Source organism: Mandrillus leucophaeus, unplaced genomic scaffold, assembly GCF_000951045.1.
Source record: "Mandrillus leucophaeus isolate KB7577 unplaced genomic scaffold, Mleu.le_1.0 Scaffold716, whole genome shotgun sequence".
Taxonomy (NCBI): Eukaryota; Metazoa; Chordata; class Mammalia; order Primates; family Cercopithecidae; genus Mandrillus; species Mandrillus leucophaeus.
Window position 1 is genome coordinate 380,296 of NW_012107764.1, and position 18,292 is coordinate 398,587.

The window sequence follows — 18,292 nt, forward strand, 5'->3', positions numbered from 1 at the left end:
GTCAGGCTGGTCTCGAACTGCCGACCTCAGGTGATCTGCCCACCTTGGCCTCCCAAAGTGCTGGGATTACAGGCGTGAGCCACTGCACCCGGCCAGGGAAGGCTACTCTTGAGCAGAGACTCAGAATCTGGGACCCATGGACCCCAAGTTCCATGAACTTAGACAGAAAAAAAAATTACATTTTTATTTTCACTAGCCTCTAACTGCAATGGAACATTTCCTTCCATTTTGAATGTAGGCAACGAACCAGAGGGCTGTTGGCAGCATATGGGACTTTGTCCCCAATAGAAATCACAGCTGTTTCCATCTCCCCTCCCAGTGCTGCGGGTACCCTGGGATATGCTCATGCTTATCCTACCTTTGAAATCATGGCCATTTTGAACCTGATGCTAGATCCTTTTATTTTATTTATTTATTTTGAGACAAAGTCTCGCTCTTGTCCCCAGGCTGGAGTGCAATAGCGCGATCTTGGCTCACTGCAACCTCCGCCTCCCAAGTTCAAGTGATTCTCCTGCCTCAGCCTCCCGAGTAGCTGGGACTACAGGCATGTGCCACCATGCCTGGCTAATTTTTGTAGTTTTAGTAGAGATGGGGTTTCACCATGTTGGTTAGGCTGGTCTCAAACTCCTTACCTCAGGTGATCCACCTGCCTCAGCTTCCCAAAGTCCTGGGATTACAAGCGTGAGCCACTGCAACTGGCCAGATCTTGTTATTTAGTGTGTTAAAGAAAGAACATGGCGAGGCACTGTGGCTCATGCCTGTAATCCCAGAACTTTGGGAGGCCGAGGCAGGCGGATCACGAGGTCAAGAGATCAAGACCAGCCTGACCAACATGGTGAAACCCCGTCTCTACTAAAAATACAAAAATTAGCTGGGCGTGTTGGCACATGCCTGTAGTCCCAGCTACTTGAAAGGCTGAGGCAGGAGAATCGCTTGAACCTGGGAGACGGAGGTTGCAGTGAGCCTCAATCATACCACTCCACTCCAGCCTGGCAACAGAGTGAGACTCCATCTCAAAAATAAATTAAAAAAAAAAAAAAAGGGAGTGTCCTAAAGGAGCTGATGTGGTCTGGCCCTGATCCTTCTTCCAGCTGACATCCAGCCCATGAGGAGAAGCTGGAGGGAGAGGCCGGAAAAGCAATGAGAATGAGGCTTCTGACACAGACACTGGGACCCACACTTCCATTCCGCCTGGCTTCCGTCTTCTTTATTAAATTATGACATCTGCAGCAGTTTTGAGAGTCCCAGCACAGAAAACAGGGCGCCTCCGTTCAGAAACCATTTCTCAGAACAAAACTCAGGAGAGCTCAGCTCTCCCTCTGTCTTCTTTATTTTTTAATTAATTTATTTCACTTTTAGTTTTTACCTGAAGGACTACATGATCATTATCTCCCTCTGTCTTCTATCTGGGTGGCTGAGACCAGCATGGGTCCCACTCTACAGGGCACCCTCTGCTGAAAATCAAAACTTGCTCACCCCAAATGCCCTTCAAGGCTGAACTAAGAAAAACTCTCCCCCTGTGAATCTGGAACAAGACAAGGAAGGGGAAGAAAAAAAAAACATTTCTTTTTATAAAGATCCTCAAATTTGTCATAGAAAGCAACCCATCTGAAGTCACAAATTGTGGTGACGTGGGCTTCGTTTTGAGAGGTTGAGTACAGTATGGCATTCTGGTTTAGGAGAGAGCCACGTTCAAAGTCTGATTCTTATACACCCCAAATGCACTCATGGGAAGGGAAAAGTGAACAATGTGGAAGGAAACACTGTCACCAGAATCCCTTCTGGAGCCTCAATGTGGAAGACTGCAGTGGCGAGCATCACACAAGGCAGCTTCTTGGCGTCTGGGCCTGTGAGTCACTGCGCTCACATGGGTTCACTTAGCATCTCTAATTTGGGAGCAGAGCAGCAGAAGAGGCCCAAATTAACTTGAGTTTTGTCCTTCCCCTTTTACTTGGAGTTCCGTGGGCCTGAATGCTTGGTGTCATCTACTGTAAGGCTCAGGACACCTGGGACCATCATCTTCACACTGATCATGGCAAGGATCTGCCCAAGATATCTGGGAGGGGAAGTTGTCAGGGGTGTAGGGGGAAACAGGCTCAAAGAAAGGACTCACTTTTATATCGGATTCTTGATCAAAGAGAAACCAGACACACAGAGGACAAGGAAGAAATGCCAAAGAGTTGAGACGACATTGCAATGTAAGTTTAAGACAAAAATACATGGCTGTGCATAGAATATTCCAAGAAGGCTGTATGAGAAAGTGCTAACAGTGGGTGCCACTGCAAAGGAAGGGCCTGGGGGTGCAGCACAGGTGTAGGAAGGAATCTGACTTTTCCCTGTTATACTTTTTATTTATTTATTTTTTGAGACAGAGTCTTGCTCTGTCACCCAGGCTAGAGTGCAGGGGTGTGGTCTCGGCTCACTGCAACCTCCGCCTCCCGGGTTCAAGCGATGCTCCCGCCTCAGCCTGCCAAGTAGCTGGGATTACAGGCGCGTGCCACCATACCCAGTTCATCTTTGTATTTTTAGTAGAGATGGGGTTTCGCCATGTTGGCCAGGTTGGTCTTGAACTCCTGACCTAAAGTGATCCACCTGGCTCGGCCTCCCAAAGTGCTGGGATTACAGGTGAAAGCCACCATGCCCGGCCCCTTTTTTTGCAGGGGGTGGGGAAAGGGGTCTCACTCTGTCACCCAGACTGGAGTGCAGTGGCATGATCACAGCTCACTGCAGCCTTAACCTCCTGGGTTCAGGTGATCCCCCCACCTCAGCCTCCCCAGTAGCTGGAACTATATGTGCATGCCACCACACCAGGCTGATTGTAATTTTTATAGAGACAGGGTCTCCCTATGTTGCCCAGGCTGGTCTTGAACTCCTGGGCTCTAGCAATGAGCCTGCTTCAGGCTCCCAAAGTGTTAGGATTATAGCATGAGCCACTATGCCTGGCTACAGACTTTTTATAACTTTGAATTTTGTACTATGTGTAGTATTGATTTAAAAATATTTTTTTTAGGTCGGGCATGGTGGCTCACGCCTGTAATCCCAGCACTTTGGGAGGCTGAGGCGGATGGATCACGAGGTCAGGAGATCGAGACCATCCTGGCCAACATGGTGAAACTCCATCTCTACTAAAAAAAATACAAAAAATTAGCCAGGCACGGTGGCAGGTGTCTGTAGTCCCAGCTACTCGGGAGGCTGAGGCAGGAGAATGGTGTGAACCTGGGAGGAGAAGCTTGCAGTGAGCTGAGATCCGGCCACTGCACTCCAGCCTGGGCGACAGAGTGAGACTCTTGTCTCAAAAAATATATATATACATATATATGTGCATATATATGTGTGTGTGTGTATATATATATTTAGTCTTACACGTCAAAAGAATTAACAGGATTGTAGCAGGTGTTTAGTAAGTAGAGGTTAAACCATTCTATTTCAGGAACTAGAGTTTAGGAAGCATAGTGCTTACTGTGTGACAACAGCCCTCTGGCCATCCCTGTTTTACAGGTCTTAGAGAATGGAGCGCAGCTAGGAAGGAGCCAAACGGGACTCCTCTCAGATCTGCTGGAAGCCAAAGCCCTGTTCCCCAGCGCGGACCACACCGCCTTCCTCCCTGGAGTGTGCAGTTGGAAGCACCAGATGCTCTAGCAGCATCCAGAGAGATGCCATCTGGGAGGGAAACCTATTCTTAGAGAGCAGAGACAGTCGGTGGCGGAGCTGGCCAACCCCCAGCAGCAGTGGGGGGACTTCAGGAGGGCAGGCGGCCAAGGTTTCACCTTCAGCTGGGGGCAGGACAGGCTAAAAGCAGGGTGTGCTCAGTCCTCAGGGGCACCCTTCCTCTACATTTGGATGCTCTATTGGAAATAACAGCATTTATTGAGGACTCACTTTAACTGTGTCACAGTCTTTAACCCTCCAGACCACTCGATGAGGTGTGTGCTACAACGCCTACTTTATCAATGAGGAAACAGAGGCACAGAATGGCTCAGTCACTTGCCCAAGGAAACTGTGGAGCCAGGGCTTGAGCCTAGGCACTCTGGCTCCAAAGCCGATGTCCCTGACCACCATGCTATACTGCCTCTCAACCTACTGTACAGAGGCCAATTCTAGTTTGGGTTCCCCCAGTAGTAGACTCTAAGATAAGGATTTGAGTGCAAGTGGTTCATATGGGAAGTGGTCCCAGGAAGCACTCGTAGGGGCATGAGGAAGGGAGACGGGGAGGGTGTTTGAGGCTCAGCCCTGCTTGGCTGGGAGTCCGTGTGGAGCACACGCTTCTGAGGTATGCCACCAGAGGGCTGAGGGCTGCGGGCTGTGGGAGTGGGGTTACTTATCAGTCATTGGTTGAGGGTTGCTCCAGGGATGTGTTCATTCCCCAGTCCTCCAGGCCTGCCAAAGGCTGGCAAAGGAGGCACCAGTGACAAGCCAGAGTCCTCAGGCAGAAAGACAGAGGAGTAACCACTGGCAAAGCTGGCTGGTGTGCACGAGAGTGGTCAGTTAGAGGGGCTATAGGCAGGGCACCCCCACCATCTGCTATAAAACCTGTTTGGTGATGGCCCAAGCCCTCTGCCCTCCCCAATCCCTAGAGCAGCGGTCCCCAATCGTTCTGGCACCAGAGACCAGTTTTGGGGAAGACAATTTTTCCATGGACCGGTGGGGAGGGGACATGGTTTCAAGATGATTCAAGCACATTGCATTTACTGTGGACTTTATTTCTATTATTATTACCTTGTAATATATAATGAAATAGTTATACAACTCGCCATAATGTAGAATCAGTAGGAGCCCTGAGTTTGTTTTCCAGCAACTAGATGGTCCCAGCCAGGGGTGACGGGAGACAGTGACAGATCATCAGGCATTAGATTCTCATAAGGAGTGCACAACCTAGATCCCTCACATGTGCAGTTCACAATAGGGTTTGCGCTCCTATGAGCATCTAACGCCACCACTGATCTGACAGAAGGCAGAACTCAGGTGGTAATGTGAGCAGTGGGGAGTGGCTGTAAACACAGATGAAGCTTCGCTGGCTCGCCCACCTTTCAACTCCTGCTGTGCGGCCTGGTTCAGAACAGGCCATGGACCAGTACCAGGGTTGCGGACTCCTTGCTCTAGAGCTCATTCAACCTCTACGGCAAGTTAAAGGAGCTTCAAAATCACCTGCTCCAAGTTTGCAATAAATGTTGTGGCTGAAAACACAGCTTACAGAATCAGACTGATCCCACCTCAATTACCTTAGGGCTCTGTGACTCATTTGTCAGATGGGATAACAATGGATGGCTCCACATCATTCCTCACCCCCTTGTTACTCAGACCAGCATCACTGGCAGCACCGGGGGAGCCAGGGAGAAATGCAGACTCTCAGGCCCCACCCCAGCTCACTGAATCAGAAGCTGCATTTTAATAAGGTCTCCAGTGACTCCCGTGTACATTTCTACTAGTAACTTCTGACACATAGAAAAAGACTGATGGAGTAAGTATATTAATAAAAGTATATCTACCCAGACCAGTGGTCTCAAATTGGTAGCCCATGGACCACATTTTCCTGGAGACTTGTTTGATTTGTCCAGGATTGTGTGGTTTTTTGGTGTGTGTGTTTTTTTTTTTCCGAGACAGAGTCTTACTCTGTCACCCAGGCTGAAGAGCAATGGCATGATCTCGGCTCACAGCAGCCTCCCAGGTCCAAGAGATTCTCCCACCTCAGCCTCCCGAGTAGCTGGGATTACAGGTGCCCGCCACCATGTCCAGCTAATTTTTGTATTTTTAGTAGAGATCGGGTTTCACCACGTTGGCCAGGCTGGTCTCCAACTCCTGACCTCAGGTGATCCTCTGGCCTCAGCCTCCCAAAGTGCTGGGATTACAGGTGTGAGCCACTGTGCCTGGTCCAGGATCATGGTTTTGAAAAAATCAGACTTGGCCGGGCACGGTGGCTCAAGCCTGTAATCCCAGCACTTTGGGAGGCTGAGGCCCGCGGATCACAAGATCAGGAGATCAAGACCATCCTGGCTAACACAGTAAAACCCCGTCTCTACTAAAAATACAAAAAATTAGCCGGGCGTGATGGCAGGCACCTGTAGTCCCAGCTACTCAGGAGGCTGAGGCAGGAGAACAGTGTAGGTAAACCCAGGAGGCAGAGCTTGGAGTAAGCCGAGATCGCGCCACTGAACTCCAGCCTGGGTGACAGAACGAGACTCAGTCTCAAAAAAAAAAAAAAAAGAGAAAAAATCAGACTGGCACACAAGTCTCCAGTTCCCCTATGTCACCATCACTCCCCATTGCATAGCACTATGTCATTGTAGGCCCCTGTGGGCATTTGAATTTGTACCCCTTTCTGGCCCATATCCTATGATAAGCTAACATTTGCATAGCATGGCTTAGGTTTCTAAATTTGAAACAAGGCACTGAAAAAAACATGGGCTTTGAAATCAGATGAATCTGAGTTCAAATCTTGATTTGGCTGTTACACTAGTTATATCACCTTGGGCAAGTTACTCCTCTTTCTGATTCTCAGTTTCTTTTCCTTTTTCCTTTCCTTTCCTTTCCTTTCCTTTTTCTTTTCTTTTCTGACACAGTCTCGCTCTGTGCCCCAAGCTGGAGTGCAGTGGCATGATCTCAGCTCACTGCAGCCTCTGCCTCCCAGGTTCAAGCGATTCTCCTGCCTCAGCATCCCAAGTAGCTGGGATTACAGGGATATGCCACCATGCCTGACTAATTTTTGTATTTTTAGTAGAGATGGGGTTTCACCATGTTGGCCAGGCTGGTCAGGAACTCCTGACCTCAGGTGATCTGCCTGCTTCAGCCTCCCAAAGTGCTGGGATTACAGGCATGAGTCACCACACCCGGCCTGACCCTCAGTTTCTACATCTGTAAAATGGGGACCAAAACACATATTTGTAAGGCCACTGTATGGTTTAAAAATATGTGCAGGCTGGGGCAGTGGCTCATGCCTGTAATCATAGCACTTTGGGAGGCTGAGGCAGGAAGATTGCTTGAGGCTAGGAGGTCGAGACTAGCCCTGGTGACAGAGCGAGACCCTGTCACTACTTAAAATAATAATAACAATAATAATAACATGTGGAAAACACCCAAGTGGGAGTATGAATGCACTAAATGAAAGTAATTAGAAGTAGTGGAGCAGTGGTAGTTGCACAAGTCCAGTGAGGACCAGGGCATTATGATTATCCTCATTTTATGATAAATTGAGGCTCTGAGAGGTCCAGAACCTTCCCCAAGGTTACAGTGGGGGAGTGGGGACTCAAACCCATGTCCTCTAGCTCTAGATCTGCACTGTCCACTAGAATCTTCTGTGAGGATACAAGTGTTCTATATCTGTGTTGGCTGTCATAGCATCCACTAGCCACATGTGGCTACTAGGCCCTGAAAATGTGGGTGGCAAAACATACACCCAACTTTGAATCCTTAATACAAAAAAGAGTATAAAATATCTAATTATGTTAATTATATGTTGAAATAGCTTCTAGAAATTTGTGTTAAAGTATATAGTTAAGATTAGTCTTTTGGCCGGGCGCGGTGGCTCAAGCCTGTAATCCCAGCACTTTGGGAGGCCGAGACGGGCGGATCACGAGGTCACAAGATCAAGACCATCCTAGCTAACATGGTGAAACCCCGTCTCTACTAAAAAAATACAAAAAACTAGCCGGGCGAGGTGGGGGCGCCTGTAGTCCCAGCTACTCGGGAGGCTGAGGCAGGAGAATGGCGTGAACCCGGAGGCGGAGTTTGCAGTGAGCTGAGATCTGGCCACTGCACTCCAGCTCGGGCGACAGAGCAAGACTCCGTCTCAAAAAAAAAAAAAAAAAAAAAAAAATTAGTCTTTTTTTTTTTTTGGTGAGACATGGTGTCACTGTCGCCCAGGCTGGAGTGCAGTGGTGTGATCTTTGCTCACTGTAGCCTTGACCTCACAGACTCAAGTGATCCTCCCACCTCAGCTGGAACCACAGGTGATAGAACCCGGCTAATTTTTTTGTATTTTTTGTAAAAACTGGGTTTCACCATGTTGCCCACACTGGTCTCAAGCTCCTGAGCTCAAGTGATCCACCCGCCTTGGCCTCCCAAAGTTCTGGGATTACAGGAGTGAGCCATAGTGGCCGGCCTTCTACTTTTTTGTAACGGCCTTCTACTTTTTTGTAACGTGGCTACTAGAAACATTTTAATTACATATATGGCTCACATGTTTCTATTGGACAGTGGGACTCTAGAACTTCTCCAATAGAACAACATCTGAGATGAGGAACTTAAGTGTTTTTTAAAAAGTATTTACAACCCACTGCCCACCAGCAAGGAGCCCTCTGTGATATAAGAACAGTTGAAGAATGAACAGTCCCACCAGAAAGAGACCTCAGGGCCCTCCTCTGAGCTCCATGACCCCTGAGGCCTAGAGAGTGGTATGGCTGGCCCCAGTCTCACAGAAGTCAGCTGCACAGCTGGAACCAAGCCCTAGATTCCTCAGCCTGATTCGGCCACTCGTGCCACCATACAAAGGTACCCACTGGGATTTGAAAATCAGTGTTTTTACTTCAGCAAATGGAACCTGGATAACACCAGTTAGAGTCTGAGCTCCATGATCTTGAGAAGGCAGGATCCTTTGGGAGAGTCTGCATGGAGCCACATCTTGAGCCACAGCCAGACACCTCAGGGCTGCATTAATTGGAGGGGCGGCTCTTGTTATAGATGAGGAAGTCTGAGATGCCATGCCATACATTGCTGTCCTCATAGAGGTAGGTCATGGAGGACTGCAGTGAGGGCTGCAGGGTGGATCGGTGATACTCAAAGAGCCACAGCACCAGCCCCCACACCACTGCGGTGAGCAGCGGGAACGGGTCCCACCTGGGTTCAGGGATGTAGCCCTTCTCTACAGCCAGGCGGCCCAGGGCAAACAGGACACGTGACAACAGGTACATGTTGATCTGCAAAGAGGGAATGATGGGAATTACTGGTGATCAGTAGTGATGTCCCTCTTTTGTTTTTGATATTAATAATTTGTTTCATTTCTCTTTTTTCCTGGCTATGGGTTTATTTTATTTCTCTCTTCAAAGAATGAGCCTGGCTAAGGGTTTATTTTATTTATCTCTTCAAAGAATCAACTTTTGGTTTAGTTCCTTTTCTCTATTGATTTCGTGTTTTCAGTTTCATTGATTTCTGCACTAAATTTTTAATTTTTTTTCTGAGATGGAATCTGGCCCTATCGCCCAGGCTGGAGTGGGCTTACTGGATCTCGGCTCACTGCAACCTCTGCCTCCTAGGTTCAAGCGATTCTACTGCCTCAGCCTCCAGAGTAGCTGGGATTACAGGTGTCGTCCACTACGCCCAGCTAATTTTTGTATTTTTAGTAGAGATAGGGTTTCGCTGCATTGGCCAGGATGGTCCTGAACTCCTGACCTCAGAAAATCCGCCCACCTCAGCCTTCCAAAGTGCTGGGATTACTGGTGTAAGCCACAGCGCCAGCCCATTTTCTGCACTAATTTTTATTGCTTCTTTTCTTCAGCTTACTTTGGATGTAGTTAAAAAATAATAATAATAATAAAAATAAAACTTTAGAGATGGGGTCTTGCTGTGTTGCCCCAGCTGTCTCAAACTCCTGGCCTCAAGCAGTCCTCCCGCCTCAGCATGCCAAAGTGTTGGGATTATATGTGACAGCCAATAAAAATTACAGTTAAAAAAAAAAATGGTTAAATTTTTTTTTCTTTTTTTTTTTTTGAGACAGAGTCTTGCTCTGTCACCCTGGCTGGAGTGCAGTGGCACGATCTTGGCTCACTGCAACCTCTACCTCCCTGGTTCAAGCGATTCTCTTGCCTCAGCCTTCCAAGCAGCTGAGACTACAGGTGTGTGCCACTATGCCTAATTTTTTTGCAGTTTTTTTTTTTTTTGAGAAGGAGTCTCGTTCTGTCGCCCAGGCCAGAGTGCAGTGGCGCTATCTCGGCTCACTGCAAGCTCCGCCTCCCAGGTTCACGCCATTCTCCTGGCTCAGCCTCTGGAGTAGCTGGGACTACAGGCGCCCGCCACCTTGCCCGGCTAATTTTTTGTATTTTTTTAGTAGAGACGGGGTTTCACCGTGTTAGCCAGGATGGTCTCGATCTCCTGACCTCGTGATCTGCCCGTCTCGGCCTCCCAAAGTGCTGGGATTACAGGCTTGAGCCACCACGCCCGGCTTTTTTGCATTTTTAATGGAGATGGGATTACCGGCATGAGCCACCATACCTGTCCTAAAAAATATTTTTACAATTTAAAAATATTTAAGAAATTTGAGGGAGGCAAGTAGAGAGAGGCTGCCAACTTTGCAGGATGCCAAAGAACATTAAAAAACAACTAGCATTCCGCCAGGTGCGGTGGCTCACGCTACACTTTGGGAGACCAAGGGAGGCACCACCTGGGGTCAGGAGTTTGAGACCAGTCTGACCAATATGGTGAAACCCCATCTCTACTAAAAATACAAAAATCAGCTGGTATGGTGGCAGGCGCTTGTAGTCCCCCCAGCTACTCGGGGGGCTGAGATAGGACAAATGCTTGAACTTGGGAAATGGAGGTTGTTGCAATGAGCCTAGATTGTGCCACTGCACTCCAGCCTGGGCAACAGAGCAAGACTCTGTCTCAATAAAAACAAAACAGAACAAAAACCCAACAACTAGCATTTAGTCTCTTATTCATCATCATCTCATAGCAAAAGGGAATTTTAACCCAGAAAAAGGACAAGTCACAGAATGAGAGAGAGTTTTTAAGAGTGTATTAAGTTTTCTTTTATGAAAACTTTACTTCAGGGTCATTTTTTCCCCTCATTTCACTACAGAGTGGTTTTCAAAAACAATCTCTGCCCCAGAGAGCAGCACATGCATTGATTTTTGGGAACCATGAAATTACAGATGGAAAAACTGAGAGGGAAATGACCTTCCAAAGTCACAGAGGAACTGGTGAGTCACAGACCTCAGACATGTAAAAGAGCTAAGAGCTTATCATCTTCATCACCTCCACCCCAATCTCTATACAGAACCAGGGCCCCCTCCCCTAGCCCCACCTCTATACAGAACTATGCCCGCTACCCCCACCCCCACTTCTACACTGAACCACGCCCCCTCCCCACTCCCATCTCTACACCGAACCAGGCCCCTTCTCCTACGCTTACCTCTATATGAAACCACGCCCCTTCCCCACCCCCACCTCTATACTGAACCACGCCTTCTTCCACCACCTCTACACTGAACCACTCCCTTCCCCCCACCTCCACCTCTACACTAAACCACGCCCCTTCCCCACCCACACCTCTACACTGAGCCACGCCCCTTCCCCCACCCACACCTCTACACTGAACCACACCCCTTCCCCCCACCCACACCTCTACACTGAACCACGTCCCTTCCCCCACCTCTACACTGAACCACGCCCCTTCCCCCCACCCACACCTCTACACTGAACCACACCCCTTCCCCCCACCCACACCTCTACACTGAACCACGTCCCTTCCCCCACCTCTACACTGAACCACGCGCCTTCCCCCCACCCACACCTCTACACTGAACCACGCCCCTTTCCCCACCCACACCTCTACACTGAGCCACGCCCCTTCCCCAACTCCCACCTCCACACTGAGCCACGCCCCTTCCCCCACCCACACCTCTACACTGAACCACGTCCCCTTCCCCCACCCCTACATCTACACGGAACCAGGCCCCTTCCCCAACTCCCACCTCCACACTGAACCACACTCCTTTCCCGGCTCCTAACTCTACACTGAACCACGCCCTATCCCCCACTCTTACCTCTATACAGAACCACGCCCCTTCCCCAACTCATAACTCTACACTGAACCACATCCCTTCCCCACTCGTACCTCTATCCAGAACCATGCCCTTTCCCCCACTCCCACCCTAATCCACAACCACGCCCTTCCCCCCCACCTCTATATAGAACCATACCTCTTCCCCCACTCCTACGTCTACACTGAGCCACGCCCCTTCCCCTACCTCTATACAGAACCACGCCCATCCTCCCACCCCTACACTGAACCACGCCCTTCCCCCATCCCCACCTCTACACTGAACACGCCCCTTCCCTACCCACACCTCTACACTGAACCACGTCCCCTTCCCCCACCCCTACCTCTACACGGAACCAGGCCCCTTCCCCAACTCCCACCTCCACACTGAACCACACTCCTTTCCCGCCTCCTAACTCTACACTGAACCACACCCTATCCCCCACTCCTACCTCTATACAGAACCATGCCCCTTCCCCCACTCATAACTCTACACTGAACCACACCCCTTCCCCCACTCATAACTCTACACTGAACCACATCCCTTCCCCGCCTCCTACCTCTTATCCAGAACCATGCCCTTTCCCCCACTCCCACCCTAATCCACAACCACGCCCTTCCCCCCACCTCTATATTGAACCACACCTCTTCCCCCACTCCTACCTCTACACTGAGCCATGCCCCTTCCCCCACGCCTACCTCTATACAGAACCACGCCCATCCCCCCACCCCTACCGCTATACTGAACCACGCCCCTTCCCCCCACGCCCACCTCTACACTGAACCACGCCCCTTCTCCTACCTCTACCTCTATACAGAACCACGCCCCTTCCCCCACTCCTACCTCTACACTGAACCACGCCCTTCCCCCCACTCCCACCTCTACACTGAACCACACCCCTTCCCCCACTCCCACCTCTACACTGAATCACGCCCGTTCCCCCACTCCTACCTCTATACTGAACCATGCCCTCTTCCCCCACCCCCACCTCTACACTGAACCACGCCCTCTTCCGTCACCCCCACCTCTGTACTGAACCACTCCCCCTTCCATCACCCCTACCTTTGTACTGAATCACGCCCCCTTCTGTCACTCCACCTCTGTACTGAACCACTCCCCATTTTGTCACCCCCACCTCTGTGCTGAACCACGCCCCCCTCACCACCCCCACCTCGGGAGGATCTTTACCTGGCTGTTGATGTTATTGTTTTCTCCAAACACCAGGATACCCCCGAGGAAGGCCGCCAGGAATGCGTGCGCTGGGTAGGTCTTGCCTTGTATGCGGGACTGCAGGGCACGGAGACCCTTGTAGGTGAACACAAACCATGCCAGGTTCCAGGAGTGCATATACGTGGCCTGCAGGATGGCCCACAGCTTCTCCTGGAGGCTGCACAAACACAGGCGCCCCTGCCATGAGTGCAGGCTCGGCAGCCCCACTGAGCACTGGGCATGCCTAACAACCTGCCAGAGCGCTCAGAGTAATGCTCATTCAGTCACCGGCCTCTACCCTTCATGCTCTCTCCCCTAATTCAGGCCTTGACTCAGTGCCACTTCCCCAAGGAGACCTTCCCTGATCACCCTACAGAATAGAATACCCATCACATCCTGTCCTGACCCTAATTTTCTTTTCCTTCCTAGCTATGGTCACCACCCGACATTTATATGCTTGTTTATTATCTTCCCCCACCCCAGTAGCAGCTATAGGAGGGTGGTGTCTGGATCTGGCTTGTTCATCTGCAGGGCCTGGCACATAGTAGGTGCTTAATAAATTTTTTTTGAGTAAAAATGTGAAGAAGTGAAGGAGTGAGTGTCTGCCATGTGTTGGATCTGGGAATACAATTCTGAGAAGAAACAGATCTGCTCGCTGCCCTCAGGGGCTTGAGATCTGCTGGGAGAGGAAAATGTGAAATAAATAATCACAAAAAGAACTTTGACCTTGACAAGAGATGGTGCTGGGATCTTCCTGATGAAGAGGAGTCAAGGAGGTCAAGAGGGGAGGGGAGCTGCATCCCAGGCAGAGGGCTCAGCACGTGCCAGGCCCAGAGGAGGGGCAGAGAGTATGAGGAAAGGAGCAGAGAGAAGCCACAGTGGCCATGGGCAGAGAACCAGAGAGTTTGTGGGGAGGGTGCAGGGCAGAGGCAGTGGGGCCATGCTGAGTTTGGTCTTTATCCTGAGAAGTGAATATTTAAATAGAGGAGGCTATTCTTTTTATCCCTTAAAAATCACTAGAGGTCAGGTGCAGTGCAGTGGCTCACGCCTATAACCCCAACACTTTGGGAGGCTGTGCTGAGTAGGCGCCACTGCATTCCAGCCTGGGCGACAGAGAGGGACTCTACCTTAAAACAAAAAAAAAAAAAAAAAAAGTTACTAGGAGGCCAGACACAGTAGCTCACACCTGTGGCTCACACCTGTCATCCCAGCACTTTGAGAGGCCAACACGGGCAGATTCCTTGAGCCCAGGAGTTCCAGACCAGCCTGGGCAACATAATGAGACCTCGTCTCTATAAAAAAAAATAAAGAAAAAATTAGCCTGGTGTGGTGGCACATGCCTGTAGTTCCCGCTACTCGGGAGGCTGAGGAAGGAGGTTTGCTTGAGTCTGCAGTGAACTATGATTGCGCAACAGCACTCCAGTCTGGGTAACAGATTCCCTGTCTCTAAAAATTAAAAAAAAAAAAAAAAAAAAAAAGTCACTAGGGGACAGGAAGGACAACACAGAGAAAGAGCAGAGTCTACTCCTCCCAATTCAGGAATGGCAAACTCAGGTGCTCTTAAAGCTCGACGAGGACCCTGAATGAGTGAGAGGGTCCACTGGGAAATCTTCCAGGTGGCTGGGGACAGCCGGGAGCAGCTGGCTGTCACCCCATGCAAACACAGGCCCCAGTGTTGCCAGTCCTAAGGCAGGAAAGCTCGATTTCCATGTGGAATCTACCAGTTTTTAAATGTTGGCACTAACCCTGCCTTCAAAATGTGTCTAGAGACTGACCACTCTTCTCACCTGCACCAGCACCACTGAGGTCCAAGGCTGACATTGGCTCACTTGCATCACTGCCACAGCCTCCTGGAGGGAACCTGCTTCTGCCCTTGGGTGGCCCTGCTCCCCTTCCCCCACACCAATCTGTTCTTAACCTGGCAGCAATTTTTTTTTTTTTTTTTTCTCTGAGATGGAGTCTAGCTCTGTTGCCCAGGCTGGAGTCCAGTGGCATGATCTGGGCTCACTGCAACCTCTCCTCCTGGGTTTGAGCGATTCTCTTGCCTCAGCCTCCCGAGTAGCTGGGACTACAGGTGTGCACCATCACATACGACTAATCTGTTTGTTTATTTATTTTGAGACGGAGTCTCACTCTGTGGCCCAAGCTGGAGTGCAGTATCGTGATCTTGGATCACTGCAACCTCTGCCTCTCAGGTTCAAGCAATTCTCCTGCCTCGGCTTTCTGAGTAGCTGGGACCACAGGCGTGTGCTGCCATGCCGAGCTAATTTTTGTATTTTTAGTAGAGACAGGGTTTCACGGTGTTGGCCAGGATGGTCTTGATCTCCTGACCTCACGATTTGCCTGCCTCAGCTTCCCAAAGTGCTGGGATTACGGGCGTGAGCCATTGTGCCCAACCTAATCTTTGTATTTTTTGGTAGAGACAAGGTTTTGCCATGTTGGCCTGGCTGGTCTCGAACTCCTGACCTCAAGTGTACCACCCACCTCGGCCTCCCAAAGTGTTGGGATTACAGGCATGAGCCACTGTGCCTAGCCTGGTAGCAGATTCTTAACCCTCACGCTGTTAACACGTAAGTCAAATAATGGTGCAGCCCTGCTCAAAATCTTACAACAATTTCCCATTGCACTTAAAGGAAAAGCCAAATTCCTCTCTATGACCCAAAGCTGGAGAGGACTGACCCAGGTCAAGCTGTGACCCGCCTCTCTGTCCTCTCTCCCCTTCAGTCCCTCTGCTCCAGCCTCCGCACACTTATCAGGCAGGATCCTACCTCAAGGCCTTTGCACTGGCTATGCCCGTGGCCTGGAACACTCTTTCCCCTCATATCCACCTGGACAACTCTGTCTCCTTCAAGTCTTTACTCCAATGTCACTTTCTCATAGAGGCCTTCCCTATTTAATTCTGCAACCTGTCCCCTCAGCACTTCTGATGCCCTTTCCCTTTTTCCCTGCTCTATTTTCACTTTTCCATAACCATATCACCTTCTAACATACCACAGACTCTCCTTACTAGGTTTATTTTCTGCCACCCCCTGCTAGAATGTCAGCAGGAGTCACTGCCTGTTTTGTTCACTGCTGTATCCCCAGTACCTAGAACAGTGTCTGGCACATAGCAGATGCTCAATAAACACCTGCTGAATACACATGAGTTCAGTTTTTTAAAAAATGACTTGGAGGACAACAAAAACAAAACAAACAAATAAATAAGATAAAAATACAAAATGAGCACATCTTGCAAGTTGGAGTTGGCCTGGAGGCTAGCAGTGCATGATTCCTGTACATTCTACGTGAGCCTGTATGCATTGAACACTAGACTGCAACCCGTTTTCTGAGAAGTGCCTTGAGGGAAGAGCTACGGGAAATGAGAGGAAGGTGAAGAGGCTTGAGCAAGAGACGAGAGATCAGGGAGCTTTGAGGAGGAAGTGATCCTCAGAGAACTGGTCTGGATTGCTAGGAGGGAAGTAAAGGTGGAGTGCGAGCCAAAGGCTCTCCTGGCGTGAGTGCTGCATGAGCACACGTGTGCAGGTGGAGCTACACATGGCACGTGCATGGAATGGCAGTGAGTTCTGTGTGCCAAAGGCACCCCAGGGTGGACACAACAGGGGGTCAGCTGAGGCCAGACTGCAGAAGGCACTGAAGGCCAGGCCTGGAAGCTGGGCTTCCTTGGAGGGCACAGGGAGTTTTCAAGCAGGGATAATGGGATCACAGTTGGACTTTAGGGCCAGGCACGGTGACTCACACCTGTAATCCCAGCACTGTGGGAGGCCCAGGCAGCTGATCACCTGAAGTCGTGAGTTCAAGACCAGCCTGGCCAATATGGTGAAACCCCATCTCTACTAAAAATGCAAAAATTAGCCAGGCCTGGTGGCAGGTGCCTGTAGTCCCAGCTACTCAGGAGACTGAAGCAGGAGAATCGCCTGATTCCCAGAGGCGGAGGTTGCAGTGAACCAAGATCACCACTGCACTCCAGCCTGGGCAACAGAGAGAGACTCCATCTCAACAACAACAAAAAACAAAAGAAAAAAAGAGTTGAACTGTAGGAGGCGTGATGGAGGGGACAGGGTAGACCCAGCTAAGAAGTTATTACGACTGTCCTGGCACTGAGGGCTGACCACCTTCTCTCCCAGTTTGAGGGATGTGTACCTGCCATTCCGGAAGAGAAAGGTCATGACCAGTGCATGAGGGGCCCGGATTTTGGCTCCATAGCTGTAGAAACAGAAGAAAACAGTTACTATAACGTCACTGTGTTGCACTTTCTTTTTGGGCTCTCCTTTTGACCGCTTGTTCTCTCTCCCCATCCCAAATTCTGACACCACTTTGGGAGGGGAAATCATGCTGGATGCAAATCCTGGCTCTGATACTTCCTGGTAGTATGGTCTCAGGCGTGTCCTTTAACTTCTCTGAGCCTCAGTTTCCGCACCATAAAAAGGGATGTTATTTTCAATTATTCAACAACAGAGCCTCATTCTGTCTCCCAGGCTGGTGTGCAGTGGTACGATCATAGCTCACTGCAGCCCTGAACTCCTAGGCTCCAGCGATCCTCCAGCCTCAGCTCCCTGAGTAGCTGAGACTACAAGTGTGTGCCATCATGATCAGCATAAAAAGGGTTGTTTTTGTTTGTTTTTTGAGATGGAGTCTCGCTCCGTCACCCAGGCTGGAGTACAGTGGTGCAATCTTGGCTCACTGTAGCCTCCGCCTCCTGGGTTCAAGCAATTCTCCTGCCTCAGCCTCCCGAGTAGCTGGGATTACAGGCGCCAGCCACCATGCCAGGCTAATTTTTGTATTTTTAGTAGAGATGGGGTTTTACCATGTTGCCCAGGCTGGTCTGGAACTCCTGACCTCAGGTGATCCGCCAACCTTAAAAAGGGATGTTAAACGTCAGAGGGCTCGTTGTAATTTCTTTTTTCTTTTCCGAGACAGAGTCTCTCTCTGTCGCCCAGGCTGGAGTGCAGTGGTATGATCTTGGCTTACTGCAACCTCTGCCTCCCTGGTTCAGGCAATTATCTTGCCTCAGCCTTCTGAGTAGCTGGGATTACAGGTACACGCCACCACGCCCGGCTAATTTTTGTATTTTTAGTAGAGACAAGGTTTCTCCACGTTGCTCAGGCTGGTTTCGAACTCCTGACTTCAGGTGATCCGCCTGCCTCAGCCTCCCAAAGTGCTGGGATTACAGATGTGAGCCACCATGCCCGGCCCTATAATTTTGATGGAAGGAGATGGTACATGTAAAAGGTCCACCATCCTTGCTCAACTGGCTTTGTGGAATTGCTCCTTCTGCTCCATCCTGACATTCTCACTGCAGCCAGTCTCATCTTTTTTTTTTTTTTTTTTTTTTT

The 18,292-nt window shown here is 49.9% G+C and overlaps 1 protein-coding gene across 2 annotated transcripts in view; it reads right to left on the reverse strand.

The window, feature by feature from the left end:
* Positions 1-7,826: 7,826 nt before the first annotated feature.
* Positions 7,827-18,292, reverse strand: part of PXMP4 (peroxisomal membrane protein 4, 24kDa) — a 16,175-nt gene continuing 5,709 nt past the window's right edge. The window contains exons 2-4 of one of the 2 annotated variants that reach the window (XM_011965153.1): positions 17,100-17,162; positions 12,939-13,137; positions 7,827-8,909 (exon numbers count right to left, since the gene is read on the reverse strand). In XM_011965153.1, coding sequence (XP_011820543.1) covers positions 8,646-8,909; positions 12,939-13,137; positions 17,100-17,162 — 526 coding nt within the window. In that variant the 3' untranslated portion in view covers positions 7,827-8,645. The remainder of the gene's footprint in view (positions 8,910-12,938; positions 13,138-17,099; positions 17,163-18,292) is intronic. The other variant, XM_011965154.1, reaches the window with a different exon arrangement.